Source organism: Alosa alosa, chromosome 5 (genome assembly GCF_017589495.1).
Source record: "Alosa alosa isolate M-15738 ecotype Scorff River chromosome 5, AALO_Geno_1.1, whole genome shotgun sequence".
Taxonomy (NCBI): Eukaryota; Metazoa; Chordata; class Actinopteri; order Clupeiformes; family Clupeidae; genus Alosa; species Alosa alosa.
Window position 1 is genome coordinate 20731284 of NC_063193.1, and position 17200 is coordinate 20748483.

The 17200-nt window shown below is 41.5% G+C and overlaps 1 protein-coding gene across 4 annotated transcripts in view; it reads left to right on the top strand.

The window, feature by feature from the left end:
• The first annotated feature begins 331 nt into the window (after positions 1-331).
• Positions 332-17200, top strand: part of camsap1b (calmodulin regulated spectrin-associated protein 1b) — a 31919-nt gene continuing 15050 nt past the window's right edge. For 3 of the 4 annotated variants that reach the window (XM_048243171.1, XM_048243174.1, XM_048243173.1), the window contains exons 1-5: positions 332-767; positions 2010-2167; positions 9461-9723; positions 15530-15691; positions 17038-17118. In XM_048243171.1, coding sequence (XP_048099128.1) covers positions 2011-2167; positions 9461-9723; positions 15530-15691; positions 17038-17118 — 663 coding nt within the window. In that variant the 5' untranslated portion in view covers positions 332-767; position 2010. Of the gene's footprint in view, positions 768-1986; positions 2168-9460; positions 9724-15529; positions 15692-17037; positions 17119-17200 lie in introns of all 4 variants that reach the window. The other variant, XM_048243172.1, reaches the window with a different exon arrangement.

The window sequence follows — 17200 nt, forward strand, 5'->3', positions numbered from 1 at the left end:
CTTTGACTATATATTCTTTTTTTAAAACATTATTTACTGAGAGTGAATCCACAAGACCACCATGCACGCCACACCCACCCAAAACACAGTACACTACAAGTTGGATGAATCTGAAAACAACTGCAGTACAACCTGAAAACTAATTATTCAGTGGTTTTCAAATATTTTCTGAGGTGTGAGGATGCATGTTTTTCTTTCTTTTTTTTTCACATTATTTACTGAGAGTGACTCCACAAGACCACCATGCACGCCACACCCACCCAACACATAGTACACTACAAGTTGGACGCACCGCCCCTTGTGGAGACTAACGTAAATTCAAAATTGAAAAGGAAAGCATCATTTCATTGATTGAGACACCGACCTCGACATGGGAAGCGTGATGTTGTTCTCTTATATAAATTTCGCGAAATGGAGCGGCTAGATGACAATAGCCGTGTTGGAATTGTGAAACGACGAGATATATTTGTGCAGTTATAATGTTGCTGCTGCTGTAGTGTAACGTTGTGCCTCGATGCTTACACAGACAGCTCCCTTGAAGCGGTTGTCATACAGTTGCTGGAGCGCACGGGCGTTTGTTGCTGGGGAGGATATATTTGTTGCTAACACTAGCACTAGCAGACGCTAGGCATCTTGCCATCGTGTTCCCTGCCTTTGGATAATAATTGAGTCCTCATGTTTTGCCGGTGTTTTTATTCACATTTCTTGATTTTTGATTCATTTGGAATCGCCAAAGTGTGGGCAGTGGACAGTACACGTCACTGAAGGTAATGCTAACCTTTTGTAACCGTTACACTCTGTGGCTTGTTATCGATAACGTTAGCTTGATTTGAGAGACGAAATTCGCTAGCAATAGCGAATAGCAACAGCTAACGTTACCTCACTCTCCAAAGGTAATTTAGCCACCATCTCCTAGTCATTCTGTGTGGAAAATATGACAGTTTTACCGTTTGCTAATTTGTATGTGCAGATAACGTCAACGTTCTCCATCTGTTAACTAGCTTCTAAGCATCTGAATCTCTCATAACGTTAACTGACATTAACGTTAGTGTTCTTGTAGTCGGTTTAAGAGATATCGATAGCTAATTTACGAATTATCTATGATTCTCGATTAGGTTAGATAGGTAGCTAATCATTTCTCTGTTGAGGTTTCCTAGCTATCGATAGCCAGCTAGTTACATAGACAAATAACACAAGGCCTCCAAATTAATGTGCTGTCTAGCAGTTAGCTTAGCTAACGTCATTTTATACTGAAAGCTGGAAATCTACACTGAATTACGGACATCTCAGTTAACGCTAAGACACAAAAGACACACACGTTAGACACCCAAGTTAACGTTAACTGGGTAGCAACTAGCTTCTACAATATTGGTTTAACCAGGTTTATGGCGAGCAAGTGTCAGTCTACGTTAGTTCACCAAATAATTATATACCATTTGTTTAGTACGTTAATGTTAGATAAGTAAACAGCTCTAACAGTACCAATGAGCCGCTAGCCAGATGTTCAACATAAACGCTAGAAGAATGACGGATGAATGATCCAAAGGCCAATCAGTGTTTGCAAGCTAGATTCTAACTGTTAGCTGCCACTGCCATTTACCCCCGAAACAAGCCCTGTGGTAGGCCGTCTAGCTAACCGATTAGCCAGCTTGTTAGATGAAGATGCTGCCACAGTTTAAAACGTTGTTTTCGTCTCGCTGCCATTTGCACTCATGTCAGTTAACGTTACTTCATTAATTCATAATTTGTTTCCTGAGTATGGTGTTAACGTTACGTTATTTTCATCTCAGACAAGTTGGCCAACGTTTTGCTAACGTCAACGTTTTGGATAAACGTCAGTTGCTCTGTTTGCATAAAGGACAGCTTGTCCTACCTAACCAGTTACTTTTAATTGGCTTAAGCAGTTACTCAACTTGTCTTGCATGGGTATGCAGTTGGGAGTGAAAAGAGGTGTTTACAATGTGATTTCGCTAACATTTGCCTTAGATAAAACCGCTGAGTCTTTGCAGGATGGATATGGATTTGGGTGCTGGCGGGGACAGCGCTAGAAGAAAAATGGATTTGGCTGGGGAGGTGACTGAGGTGGTTCCTCTGGAAATGTACGACTCCGCAAGAGCAAAAATAGCTGCAAACCTTCGATGGTTATTCGCCAAAGCCTACGGCATTGGTAAGTTGCACGCATTTAAAAAATAATGTCCTTTTGGCTAACAGGCAAAGGCTACATGCTACATGCTCATCTCGGCACCCATTTGCCTTATTTTTCCAGAGGGAGACACTGGAGTATACCACTCATAAACAAGCAGTTGCTGCAGTGGTGCCTTAGTTTGAAGTGTTTAATGCTAATGCATAGTGTTTTGAGGGATCTCAAAGTGTCGTTTAACTAATTCATGTCAGTTATTTAGCATGCCTTAGAAGATTTCTTTATTTTAACACATTCAAACAAGCAAGCATGTCATATGTAGGGAGTGGGAATGTTGCAGGCTGCGTCCACTGAGCCTGGGTTTGTACATGAGGATCAACAGCATTTGTTCCGTTTGCTTGGCTGGCAGAATCAAATGCTGGCTGTAAGCAGGAAATGTGGGCTTCCCAACTCCACAGACTGACAGTCAGCAATTATTGTGCACCACCTTAACACAGCTCTAAGTCAGAGTGCATTAATCCACTGTTATCGTAAAACAACACAACAGGAAGTGGGATGGACCGACGTCACTGCAGACTTATGGAATGCGTAGAGTAGTGAGTGCATCATCATGAGCCATTATTTGGAGATGGTCCTCAAGACCGTGTCTCCATGCATGTGCTTAACTCATTGAATGCCAAGCTGTTTTCGGGAGCTTTGTCGTAGAGTGCCAGCAATCTAGACCATTGTTGATGATTTTTGTACAGCCACAGCATATTCTGTGTTAAAGCTATAAACACATACAATAGCTCGACTAAAAGGTGAGACTTTAAGCTCTCGGTGGGTGCAAACCGTGTATTTCTACACGCCTCTGTTCCTGAGAAATCCCAAGCTAAACAGTGGCTAGTTTTCATCAAAATCGCTGTTTTTTTTTTTTTCTAGAAATGGAGATATAACGTCTTTCATGAATTATGAAGTGTTGCCTGTTACTTACTCATGTAAACTTTCCAGGAAGTGATCAGCGAGACCTGGCGAGACTGCCACCTAGTGATATACCCACGAAAATGGCCTGGTTTTGACCTGACGTGCATGCGTCACTGATTCGACCCAAAGCGGCAACCGAGTTATGATAAAACGTCCAGATAAAATCTCCAGATTGTGCGTTGTGAGTTTCATGATTGTCATATATTTCATTTCCATTCATCACAGAGTTCCCAAAATCACATATAAGGTGTGTTAGAGTGTCTAGTTTCGTAATTAAAAAAAAAAAAAGCTAAAAACGTAATATTACGTTTTTGGCACTCAACGCATGGGAAGGGAAAACGTAATATTACGTTTTTGGCACTCAATGAGTTAAGAAGAAGTGAAGTGAAAGATTGTGCCCATTCATTGTGTGATTGACAGTTTCATCGACTAAGAGTCACTCAGTTGTACTGTTTAAAGCAGCCGTGGCCTACTGGTTAGCGCTTCGGACTTGTAACCAGAGGTTTGCCCGTTTGAACCCCGACCAGAAGGAACGGCTGAAGTGCCCTTAAGCAAGGCACCTAAACACTCACTGCTCCCCGAGCGCCGCTGTAGCAGGCAGCTCACTGCGTTGGGATTAGTGTGTGCTTCACCTCACTGTGTGTTCACTGTGTGCTGAGTGTGTTTCACTAATTCACGGATTGGGATAAATGCAGAGACCAAATTTCCCTCATGGGATCAAAAGAGTATATATACTTATACTTACTTAGTTATACTATAACCATGAAACTCATACTGAAATGACTGAAGCAGAAATGCAGACTACTTGTTGATCTTTTCTTAATATTTCATATGGCCACATTGAATGTTTAAGGTAAACGTCATGGTTCTTAGGTTCATGTACAATTTCATTCAAACCTAAATAAATACTGTGGATTGGATTGAATTGTAACCTTCAGCCAGCATAAACAGTTATGTAATGGTAGTCAGGCATCTGGTTGCTCAGAAACAAAATTGGACCCACGTTGCAGGACCGATATCAGCACATTTTAATTTCAAGTAAGAAATGTATGCCTAGTAGTGATTGTGCTGATGAAGGAATGTAAATAACTACTGTGTGTCAAGTTTAAGTGTTCTTCAGAGTTGGGTAGTTCCAGGCTCAGGTAGTGGAAATCCTGGTCCGTTTGCTGCATGTTACATACAACTTCTTGTGCAGCAAATTTCAATTTTGCTGTTGGAGGATTTGCAATTACAGGTTGTTCACAAAAACACTAGGCATCAGTGTTTAACTCTGTTGCCCTCAAATTTGGTTAGGGAGTCTAAACTACTACAATGTGTGGTCCAACAGCTTTTGTGTGCGACTCAGGTTTGCGTACAACATATTTTTTTTATTATAAGATTTGGCTTTGGCAGATTATTAGGTGCTGTGAATGTGATTGAAAAATCATTGTTTGGTCCATGGTGTAATGAAACATTTAAAAGTGTTTGATCACTGTGATCAAGCCCATCTTAGCAGTGAGTGGCTTAAAGGTTGTTTCTTTCTTTGTAAGATATTTCAGACAATTCATACAGCTTCCCCCTTAAAGGAAGAGTAATTGCAACACAATTACCTGTGGGTATGTGGCATCAGCAATTGTTTTGAAGAGGATCATAGTCACTTAGATTTAGCGTCATAGATAGATAGATAGATAGATACTTTATTGATCCCCAGGGGAAATTCAAGTGGGAAATTCATTGTCCTTTATATCCTTTCATTTTTGGTGCATCTGATTGTCATTAATCAAATTCCAAGGTTCTTTTTGAGCTAAATGTGGTAACGTTTTAACTAATCAGTGGAACCTCTAGCACACTTAGGTCTATCTGTAACTGACTTGTCACTCTGGAATCCTTGGCCAGCTCCATGAACATGAAGGTTTCTTGAGAAAGGAAAAGGTCATGTGCTTGGGTTGGGCTGTATTAGGATGGTGACTGCTATGTGTAGTTAAATTGGAACGCTCCACATATCATCCAGTTGACAATCAGGTGCTTCACAGCGGTAGGACGGTAAACTATTAAATCAAAGATAACAGACTGGAGAACACTGATAAAACGTGCAGTCTTTAGTAGGGCTGTCAAAATAACTGATTAATTTCGATTAATTAATTTGAGAAAAAAATAACCGATTAAAAAAAAAAAAAATAACGCAGATCAATCGATTCTGTATGACCTTTGACCCCGAGCCGTTGTAGTCAGTAACCATTAGACTGTAAAATGAAGGAGAGAGAAGAAAATGTGCTGCCTAGATCATTGATTGGAACATTTACTTTTCAAAAACGGCTTGATGGTATTGGTAAAAATAAAGTGTTGATTAAAATAAAGTCCTCTGCAATGTATGTGATAAAAAAAAACCTTCTTCCCGAAGCACTTTTGAATTTATTTCCTCAGCATATTAGGTCAGATCATAGATTATTATGGCCATTATTAAAATAATAATAAAAGAGTTTTTGATTTTTAATGTTTAATGTTTTAATGTTATTCAATTATTGATTTGAATTTAAATATTTAAAATACTTTCACAGCAAAAATCATATATGCGATTAATTTAGATTAATTAATCACAGAGTATGTAATTAATTAGATTAATTTTTTTTAATCGATCGACAGCCCTAGTCTTTAGTAGTGCAAACAATTACTGATATTTAGTCATTTTATAAATGCTTTTGTCCATATTGAATCAGACAAGGAAACAAGGAATTTGTGCCTCTTGTAAATGTGATTAGGCCATCAGTTTTTCTTTGTAAATTTCTTTGTGCTGAATATAAGTGCTGATCGTAGGGTGAATATCTGACAACTACTCATTGGTAGGTGATCATTCACAGACATCTTGAAGTACACTCTTGTGCAGTGTTTTTTGCCAGACTTTCAGTGTGGGAGCAATATTCAACCCTTTTGCCCATGGAAACAACAAGTTCATCCACATGGCTCTGGCCCTCAGCATTTTGATGTTCTCCAGCTGAGGTAATAATGGCAGTGTTGGACATTGATTGGGAAAGCTCTGAATTTTGGCAGGGAGGCATGAAGGTGCAGGCTGAATTCTTCCTTGGCTCCGAGTTGTGATTGCTCCTTCGCTCAGGGGGAAGCAATTGGACTCTGTAAACTTTGTTGAAATCATTTTAATCACTCTTTTTGGCTGGTCTGTTTTGTTGTTTTTTTTTGCAAAATCACACAGCTGTCGGTTTGTTTAGGTTTGAATGGGACTTGAACTAAGGTAAAGGTGGTACTAGTATGGAAGAGAACTAGAGGACTTGCAGGCAGACAAAAAGCTTGAATAACATTGGTGTTGTTTGCTTCTTTGACATGGTAATAGCCCTTGATGGTGACCATGTCATGTTTATCATCACTCTGGGATGACTGGTTTTATTAGGCTATACTTTGGAAGCAGGGAAAACGGCACTAACCTTGCCCTTGCTCTTGTATGGGGCTCGATGATTGTGTAGGCAAGTTAAACGTTTTGTTTTTAACATTAGAAAACTGTTCTGGCTTATTCACAGCAGCCTTGAGGCTGTATTTTGTTCCTTGGTGATCTAAATTAATCAAATGTTATGATCTAATAGCATTTTGTAATAATGAGGGTAAACTATAATTTGGTGTATTGACAATTAAAGCCTTTGACAGAGGCCTTATGTTTGAAATTTTGATTTTAGAAACTGGGAAACTAAAAAGATGGGGCCTATGCATCTACATTTCAGGAAATGTATTTTTATATTACGCCTAGCATTGCAGAACTTGCCCAAAATGGTATCACAGGTATCTGTATCAAACAAACATTTTGGAGTAATGCCTTGGCCCACACGTATGGAATATTATGCTGGCAGCATCAACTTCTTGAGAGGTTTTTCAACAGGAGCTTGGAGTCATGTTCATGCTGAAGAGGAATTGGTACCAGAGTATCAAAATAGAATCAACCACTAGGCTTGTGACTCTTAAGTATTCTCTTCGTATATCCGAGAGCTTTCTAGTGCAATTAAATCCTTATGGGTTGTCTGTATTAAGGTTTAAATCTGTTGTTAAATCTCAAATGAAGTGGGCCAAGCTTACATTTGTTTGATTTGAGTCTGAATTTCAAGGCTAGACCTATCCTTCAACAGATCACACGTTTTCTCCGGAACACAGTGCCTCCAGTGATCTTGATGTAGCCTAATTTGCACTGATAGCCCCAGCTCCACACAGTGTTGCTGTGTTGGCACTACGTCTCCTCATCTCAAGCCCTGGCTGGCAGTGAAGACCCCTGCATTGTTTCCTGGTATACCCCCTTGTGAGACTCACGGCTCAGGCTGTCATCACTGGCTGCAAGAACCTGTCATGTGTGAGACCAGTGACCTAATTTTAATCCACCAGTTGTGTGTCTAATGAATATTTAATTGGAAATGCTCATGTCATGGCTGTGCACTTTGTGGGCAGCACATGACAGAAATGTGAAGTTGGCCTACGTACAGTTGCTGGATAAACTTGTTGTGATGGTTGAATGAAACCATGCTAAATGAAAAGATGCTTGTTTGGTGAAACGAGTGAGAATTTTCACGCAACCTGCAAACATGCGTGCCAATATTCAGCAGTATGAACACAAATGTACTATTTCATATGTCGTGCAGCTCTGTGAGTGACTCACAAGTTATCTAAATAACCATGACTTGGTGAACATCGTCCAAATTAAACTTTAAAGTAGGCCTGTACCCTTGGATTTCCAAGATATCGCATGTGAAAGCTGTGCTTTCATACAGACAATAATTGGCCATTGTGGAGGGCAAATTATCCGAGGCTCTCTGCATTTCTCAAGAGTTGCCCTGCTTCCCTTGACCCCTGTCCGTCCGACTGTCTGTACCTATTGTATGTGACAGGCCAATTTGCCCTCAACAAAGGCCTTTTAACGGATTATGACCCGCATTATGGCTGCAAACGACAGAGTAGTAAATAAAGCTTAAGCTCAGGCTATGCATGAGGCTCCAAGCCCTCTAGAACACATGAGATATGGTGGGAATTTTCACTTGCACAAAGAATTTGTATATTTGGCCCTATTATTGCAAAAAAATTTTGTTCAATGATGAATATTTTGAACATATTTTTTTCTATATGGTCATTGTGGATAAGGTTTTCAATGAATGACCGTAATACTGGCCTAATTTATCAACTTAGTTAGTAGGGCCCTAAAGGACTCAGTCTAGATGACCTTGCTTTCTTAGTTGCTAAGCTAAAACAGGCATATTGGCACCACCCTGTATCATCTCTGGGTTATTCTTATTTGTACTAATTTAGGAGGGAAGCCTTCATTTAATCCATTTGAGAATACTAGATCAGAGGCTGCCTTGTCGGATGTCCAGCAAACTGATTTGGTTACTTATCTGATAAAGGATGGACAGCTATTCCTCTGTATTGCTTTTTTTATGGGTTTTGCATGACCATCAAATCAGATCCTATTGTTTTATTAAGAGCCAATTTTGTTAATGACCACCAGTTTTAAATTTGACTCAGTCTTTAACATATTCAACTGATACTTGGCCATTTGTTACTTTAGTGTTTGTGAGCGTAGTGTATGAATCTGAATCATTCATTTAAATATCAGGCCCATGTAGGAAGCAGGTGTTTGGGCATGTTGCGTTGCACTAGCACAGACAAGAACGCCTTGACTCGTAGTGTTTTTCCATGATTCAGCTGATTGACACCCGGTGGAAAGATCTCTGCAGTTTATAGTGTGTCTGTGTCTGCTAGCCCATCCCTTTGTGGAACCCAGCCCAGTCAGTCCACTCCCCCTGCGGGGAAAATGTCCCACCTTCCTGTTAGTAAGCTGGCGATCTCTCTCACACACACACACACACACACACACACACACATGCGCACACACACACAGGAGTGAAATGGACTCCAGTCCAGCCTCAGCCAAGCCAAGTCTTTGCACCTCACAGCACCAATGTATGCTTCCCCCTCAGCTTCATGAGTTACCCTCGTGCAACACACCATCACCATGAGACTCTGACACTTGGTTGTTTGTCTGCTGCACAGTGTAAGCTGATTTGTCAGAGCTGACAGGTCGTGCCCCCTGACTCACTGGGTTCAGTGCAGCTTTGGAAGGTGTGATTAACAGTCAGGAGCCCCAGGCTACTGATGCAAATGTCTGTCTGAGTAATACACTCGTAATATTTGTGTGGGGAATACTGTATGTTTTAGTTTTTCTTTTCTTTTGTGGTAGAGAGGGGTGTGATTCTGTTTTTGATCAGGAAATGCATAGCAGCAGTGGACCCACTAGTGATATGACACTGTTGCTTACTGTCATAAGATGTATGTTTAATCACACAAGAAAACTGACTTTTGGATGATCAACTGTCCTTTCCCTCTTCTCTTCAGACAATATCCCAGAAGACCTGCGGGACCCGTTCTACACGGACCAGTATGAGCAGGAGCACATCAAGCCACCCGTGATCCGGCTGCTGCTCTCCTGTGAGCTTTACTGCCGTGTCTGCGGCCTCATCCTCAAGGGCGACCAGGTGGCATCGCTGCAGTCGCACCTGTCTGTCATTCAGGCGCTCTCGCGCAAGGGTATCTATGTGATGGAGAGTGACGACACGCCGGTCACCGAGTCGGACCTCGGCTGCATGCCCATTAAAATGGTGAGCTTGAACCCACCCACAAAATACTGGGTACCATCATGTGGCAGTCTTGTTGTAGTGCTCTTGCTCTAAACTGCCAGTGAAACATAAGGTGAAAGTCTGCATTCCTGTTGTGCAAAAGTGTAAAACGGTGCATGTACACTGGAGAGCTACTTATTGAACCAGTTGGACCACATTATCGAAGATGATTACCGCACTGAAATGTCACATTCAACACGAGGGAAACACAGAGAAACAATAGGCATGTTTTGTTCATGCACGATTGCCTTTATGAATTCCCAATAGCATAAGATACAGGGTTGCCACCTTGTATTCTTCCACTCATGTTTTAGAACATCCATTTAAACGTACAGTTTTTGTTGTTGTCAAATCAGCTTAAAAGATCATGTGCCTTTTGTAAGCCAGCCTTGTTGAACCACCTAGACAGTGTAGGCTACATAGTTTCTCAGCAAGCATCTTCTTGTAACCAATCAGAAGTCTAGAGAATTCCCAGTTCAATTATGGCTATCTATGAGAACAAAGCTTATTAGCTGAAAGGATTGAGTATGGGAGTGGATAGGACTCTTGAAGTTGTTGGCCGCCCCGAGTCGGATGATTGCAGCTTTACCTTTTGGTGTTTCCTGGTTGTTTCTCTGAATCTTTGTAGAAATAATAGATATTGGAAGCCAATATGTAGCCTATTTTTTTTGTCTGAGTTGATGTGAGTATACAAAGAAAAGGGAAGATTGGCACTGACAACACATTGCAACCCTGGCCTCTGAGATTCAGATATAAACATGAAAAGTATTTTCCACAGGAAGGTTCGCATGGAGGGGGTTATGCCAGCGTGGGCTTCAGATATGATGCCATAAATGTGATGACGTGTCTGCTTAGCTCTGCAAATTTTGACATTTTAGGATTTCAAATCTCTGGGGTAGACCCATAAATATTTATCATTTCTAGATGGCTTGCCATCTGGGAGTCCATATGGACATCCCAGGCCAAAAGTGGTGGGTGGGGACAAAGTGGGATGGGTGCCACCATTGCTTCCCAGTGTGCCCTTTGCCTCTAATGTCTTGAGCGGTATGATGTCCACAGATACTGTGTCAAGAGATCACAGAGATTTCATGTATGCAAAGTATTTAGGCTAACCTTTGCTGTTAACCTGAAAAGAGCTCACAGAGATTTCACATGTGCAAAGTGTTTAGGCTAACCTTTGCTGTTAACTTGAACAAATGATCCAGTCCAGTATGAGTGTTGTTTTGGAGAAGTGTTGACAAGGTTTGTTAAGACTATTAACTATTAGTTTGTGTTGCCTTTTCCTTTGTCCCAGAAGGACACATGCTTCTATTGCTGCTTATTGGACCCTGATGCACACAGATATGGTGACCGCTTTGAACAAAACACAACTTTTACACAATTACACTTGAAGGGCAACTTTTAAATCTTGCATCGGTTGAATTTTGATGCACAAACACTATGTGTGAGAGACATGAGTTAGGAATCCTCAGGCACCAGGAATGAATGGAGAAGGAGTAGTAGGGTTGGCAGGTGTAACAGGGTTGAACTGAAGATGTTCAGTGTGGAGAACTCTGCCAGCTTCCGTGTAATTTAACCTTTTAAGATGCAAATATCATTGAATCTGGATGAGGCAGTTTTTCAGTGACTAAGATCTGCGGTAACGACATGAATTTCCTTTTCAGAGTACAGTGTGTTGTGTTTGTTGTTTAATTCATAGAAGTTTAAAAGATACAGTTTCTATAGTGATTGTGAAATATTTCTAAGTGTTTGCATTGTTAGGTCAGGTAGCCTATAGAGGAATAATTCAAATTGACGTCTTAACATTACTAACTCTAGATACAGTTTGTACATCAGTGTAGTGCAAAAGTTTTCACATACATGGTAATTTTACAGTATTCACTCACCATCCTATTTTGTTTTAATGACACAGGCTAGATCAGTTTTGGCCTTAATTTTCTGCTTAATTTTTAAGTTAATTTTGCTGTTTTCTGTCAATTTAAGATCACCGTATGGTCCCCCCCCCCCCCCCCCCCCCCTCTGTGCAACTCTTAAGGGTTATTTAGGACATGGCCATCGATCAGTATTTGGATGTCTGCAATGCACATCCCAGTTGCAAGCTGCAGCCCCAGCGTGTCCTGCTTTCACTCAGGCTTTCCGCTGGCCTGCCATGTGATCTCCAAAGGCTGCCTACTTAATCGCTGGTCTCAAGCTGATCAGGCTGCAGCTCCAGCATGTGAGACTGTGGTATCTGCTGCAGCAGCACTTTTCACAGTCACAACAAGCCCGGCGTGAGTTGCTGTTATTATGGTATTGCATGTGAGGACTAGATTAATGATCATGTTCAGTGCACCTACCTCAGAGGCGGAAATTAAGTTTAGTAGATGTTCACATTTTAAAGGCACTGACAAATACTACTAGGTGGTGAAATTCCCCATCCACTCAATAGTAAATCATTTTGTATCTGAAATCTACCAGCGACTTTTATACAGTATTTCACCAGCATGTGGCTTGTGCTAATTTCCATCTCTGACACGCCTATGTACTAATATTTTTTTTTTTTTTTTGCAAACACAGCATATGTTTGTGAATGAAATAAGGCCAGGAGAAGTGCCAAGATACTACTAGCCTGCTTGCTATTGGATGGACTACTTGAAGGGAGCACGTGTTTGATGGTGCCACCTGTGCTTGATGGCATGAGAGAGCTAATGAATGACATGGAGCTGAATTGGGGATTGTTGATGTTTTTTTTTTTTTTTCCCCCTTCTGGAATTTAAGAAAGAGAAGCAGAGTTGGTAAACCTAGAAGATTAATTTAAGTATAAGTATATATACTCTTTTGATCCCGTAAGGGAAATTTGGTCTCTGCATTTATCCCAATCCGTGAATTAGTGAAACACACTCGGCACACAGTGAACACACAGTGAGGTGAAGCACACACTAATCCCGGCGCAGTGAGCTGCCTGCAACAACGGCGCTCGGAGGCGGTGAGGGGTTAGGTGCCTTGCTCAAGGGCACTTCAGCCGTTCCTACTGGTCGGGGTTCGAACCGGCAACCCTCCAGTTACAAGTCCGAAGCCCTAACCAGTAGGCCACAGCTGCCCCCCAATTTGTCCTGTCTGTACACGATGTGTGGAGATCTTTTAGAAATATGTTGGTTCTCTTATGAAATGGCTGATACTATTAATTGTCTGCCTCTTTTATTGTCATTTCTGATCTTTGATGCTTTCACAAAAATATGTACAACTTAGTGTCTTGGGAAGTTCATGTACAAGATCGTGTGTGTGTGTGTGTGTGCATTTGTGTACTTGTAGAGCCCTTGTGACATCAGATCAGATGACCGACTAAAGTTCTGGGAATGATGCCACAACAGAATTAAGCCTTAAGAACAAAGAGTTTCAGAACTTGAATGAACTGGTTTGAGTTTGGGTGTAGCCTGTGTGAATTCAACAACTAATGCTTCTAAATTCAGTGTTTACACAGGTGGGGCGTTTTGTCTTTAGAAAAGTCTAGATGGTACATAATAGTCCTGTACAGCAAGAGACAACATACTTACATTAACAATATTAACATCCATATTTTTAACTTGGACTGGATAGCTAAAATGTTGATGGAGGAGTTGAGTCTTTATTCAGATTAAAAAAATGTCTTACTGGACCTCTGTGCTTGTTATCTTTGGTAGGTGAAAGCCTCTCCCATTGTTTGCGGAATCCCATTAGTGTCCATTTGTGAAAACTCCCCTTAACTTTACTGTACCTCCTGGCTCTTCCCATACTGTTGCCAATGAGATTGAATGAACAAATAAAAAAAAAAGGAATGAATGCCTACTACCTACAAAGCTATTGTCAGCATTGCATATAATTGACACAAAATCTAAAGACACATACTCTGTACAGGGCTGCAGCTAACGGTTATTTTCATAGTTGATTAATCTGTCAATTATTTTCTCGATTAATTGCTCAGTGTTTCCAAAGATTATGTCCTAATGCCTTATTTGCCTTATAAACGAAAGATATTTAGTTTACCGTCATAGAAGAGATAGTAAAGTTGAAAATATTCAATCAACTCCATTCAATTCAAGAATTTTGAGGTAGCTTACTTAAAAACGGAAAATGACACAAACTGATTACCAAAGTAGTTGACAATTAATTCAATAGTCAACAACTAATTGATTCATTGTTGCATCCCAAGTTGCATGTAAAATGCCTTAAGTTGTGCCGAATGTAATAGGAAGCCTACGTGTGCCTATTTGTCCAGCTCAGTCCTTGCTGATGATCTAGTCTCTGGGAATGATGCCCTTCATAAGATGAGTCGATAGAACTTTTTGAGGAACCCTCCAATCTATGACCAGAGGGGTTGGCCAAGTGTGACTGCATATTTGTTTGAAATTTACAACAATGGCAGCAGTGCAAGCACTACATCAAACAATACAAATAATAGAAACAATCCAAGCAAATATTGATTAATTAAAACTTGAGCGAGAAGAATTTCTAATGTTATTCCACAAGGTTGTTGTCGAAATGCCAACAGGATTTGTGAAAAGCCTTATGTGTCAGCTTGCACTGTTGGTGGGGATGTGGGAAGTATAGCAATCCCTTAGGCATAGTGGTCGATGCCACATAGTGGCGGCTGCAGTGATGGGGAAACAACCCTAACGGGGTGTGGCCGGACGTCACTCAAAAAGTACATTTTGATCTAGTTGTACCAAAGTCCTTTTAGGCAAGTCCCTCCACTTGGGGGCCATATTGCAATGCTTGTTGGGGCCCTTATCGGGCATCTATTTCGGCAGAAATGGACGTGCGCAAGGCTTTGTGACTCCGACCTTGCTCCAGCGGCGCGATTACATTACATGATTGGCATGATGTATTTATAACACACCGATCTAATGCACAATGTATTCACTGTAGTCGACTTTTTTGCCGCGGAAAGGGCGGGATATGTGTAGATGACTGCCATATTGGCGTTACAAACTAACCTCATGCATTTCTATGGAGGATTTTTTGAGTGCTGTGTCTCCTCATTAGAATGTCTCTAGTTGTAGCAGGCTAAAGCTCACTCCTGTATATCTGTATATATACTTTTTTTGATCCCATGAGGGAAATTTGGTCTCTGCATTTAACCCAATCGGTGAATTAGTGAAACACAAACAGCACACAGTGAACACACAGTGAGGTGAACCACACACTAATCCCGGCGCAGTGAGCTGCCTGCTACAACGGGCGGGCGAGGGGGAGCAGTGAGGGGTTAGGTGCCTTACTCTCAAGGGGCACTTCAGCCGCGGCCCACTGGTCGGGGCTCGAACCGGCAACCCTCCGGTTACAAGTCCAGAGTGCTAACCAGTGGGCCACGGCTGCCCAACTCCTTGATGTTTGAAAAGGACCTGCAGGGTTGGGTTGCATTTAACCTTTCTTCCTGACTTCCTCCTCCGTCTCCCTCACCTTGTCTGTATTGTGCACATTACACATTTATATTTCACGAGGGCTCACCTACAGTCATGGCTATTTATACCAAGCTATTTTTACTATTTGGAATACCCGAGAAGATGGCAGCAGAGATTCCCCAAGTGCAAGCATGGATTGAAAGTATGATGGTGTTTGTATTCTCATGGGTGGAGCTCTGATGATGTGGGTTAGTGGTGTGTGTGCCTCTTGGTCATCACACTTTCCTCCCACGTTTAAATGATTTGGATTTGAGCCAATTAGTACACTAATTACTCTCGGTTTACTTGTCCGAAGTGTTTGCTTTTGAAATCTCCTCAGTAGATTAATGTGAAGCTGATCACACACGTCTCTGTTTTCGTGCCTGTTCCAGAGTTCCCATATCCCGATGATCGATGCCCTCATGATGGCCTACACTGTGGAGATGATCAGCATCGAGCGGGTGGTGGCCTGTGTCAAGCGCTTCTCCACCTTCAGTGCCTCCAAGGAGCTGCCCTTTGACCTCGAGGATGCCATGGTCTTCTGGATCAACAAGGTGAGCAGCAAGGGATCTTGGACTCCTACTTATGCCCATGGATGACTTTCTTTAGGATTTTATTTGTAGTTTGTAATAACATGGTACTTAACAGTACAAATACATCTTGGCTTAAATGGACTTTCTTAACCTGCTATGGCACCATCAAGTAGAGTGTAGATGGGATTTCAAACCCATTCTCTCCAGTGTTGAGCCACATGTTGCATAATAGTGTTCACCACCAAGACCAATCCTATTAGCACTCTACTTAATGGGAGTGTTTTTACAACACCAAGGTTAAGCTTAAGATCAGAGGTAAAGTTAGGATGGCTGGTGGCATACAAGGCAAGTTGTTTTTGGATTCTTCTTTTGAAGTATCTTGAAGTATCTTTAAAGTATCACCCTTCCAGACATCATTTTCCTGTATTGCAAGTGGTACAACAAAACTCCCATGCATTGTTCAGAGTTGGTGAAGTGTCATTGTGTACTTCACCGATGCAGTGCCCAGTTCGTCTTTTTAACGGAATACCCAGACACTGTATTTTTTTTTCTTGGAAAAACATTCCAATGCCACCCACTGTTCTGCTGCTGGAATGCTTTACTGGAATTGGTACCGAAAACTCCTCTGCACCCGCCACATAGGGGGACAAAACAAATTAGACAGAGCAACATGAAAATGTATGGAGACAGCTGGATTATCAGGTAGTGTTGCAGAGTCTGTCTGGTTTAAAATTAGTCTGCGCTGCTCTTGCCCAGCTATAATTAGCTTATCTGGGGAATCAGGATGGCATGCAGTGGATGCCTGGTATTGAATGGCCTGTTGCATTAACACACTCCGTGTACAGTACAGCTTTCACCTGAGAGTGCAGCCCTGATATCTTCAGACACTACGTATTGATGGTGTCCTGTCCAGCGGAATCTCCTTTTGGTTGATTTTCCATCAGTGCTGGAGAACACACTGTTGGGTGCACTGTCATAGTTACCCGGTTTGAACTTAAGGGCTTGCAATATAGGGCTTGGCTTTTCTGCATAATTACATTACATTCAAGTGTAATGAATATGTCTGTTGTTTCTTTTACAATGTAAAGGCCTGTAGGCTCATCAGTCATACAGATTGCCACTTCTGGGATTCATGTGAACGTTTGTCTTGTTGGTGATTCAAAGGGAATTACTTTAAAGCGACAGTTGGGAATTAAGCCCACTGGGCTCTGTAGTTTATCCCCTGGATGATCAGGGTGGGATTTATTTCCCTTCCCTGGTATGGAACCTTGTTTTGAATGCAGTAAAATTGAATTGTCTGTGTAACCAGATGTTTTGACTGAGGTAGAGGTGTTTTGACTAAAGTTAGCGTACTGTTTTGGTTACAGGTCAACATGAAAATGAGGGAGATCTCCGAGAAGGAGGTCAAAGTAAAACAGCATCTTTTGGAGTCGCCAAGTCACCAAAAGGTAAATCTGCCGTCTCTGCATGGACGACTGCTGCTGTATTATTGTTTTTTTTTCTTACTGCAAATTTCACAGATCTTGGGGG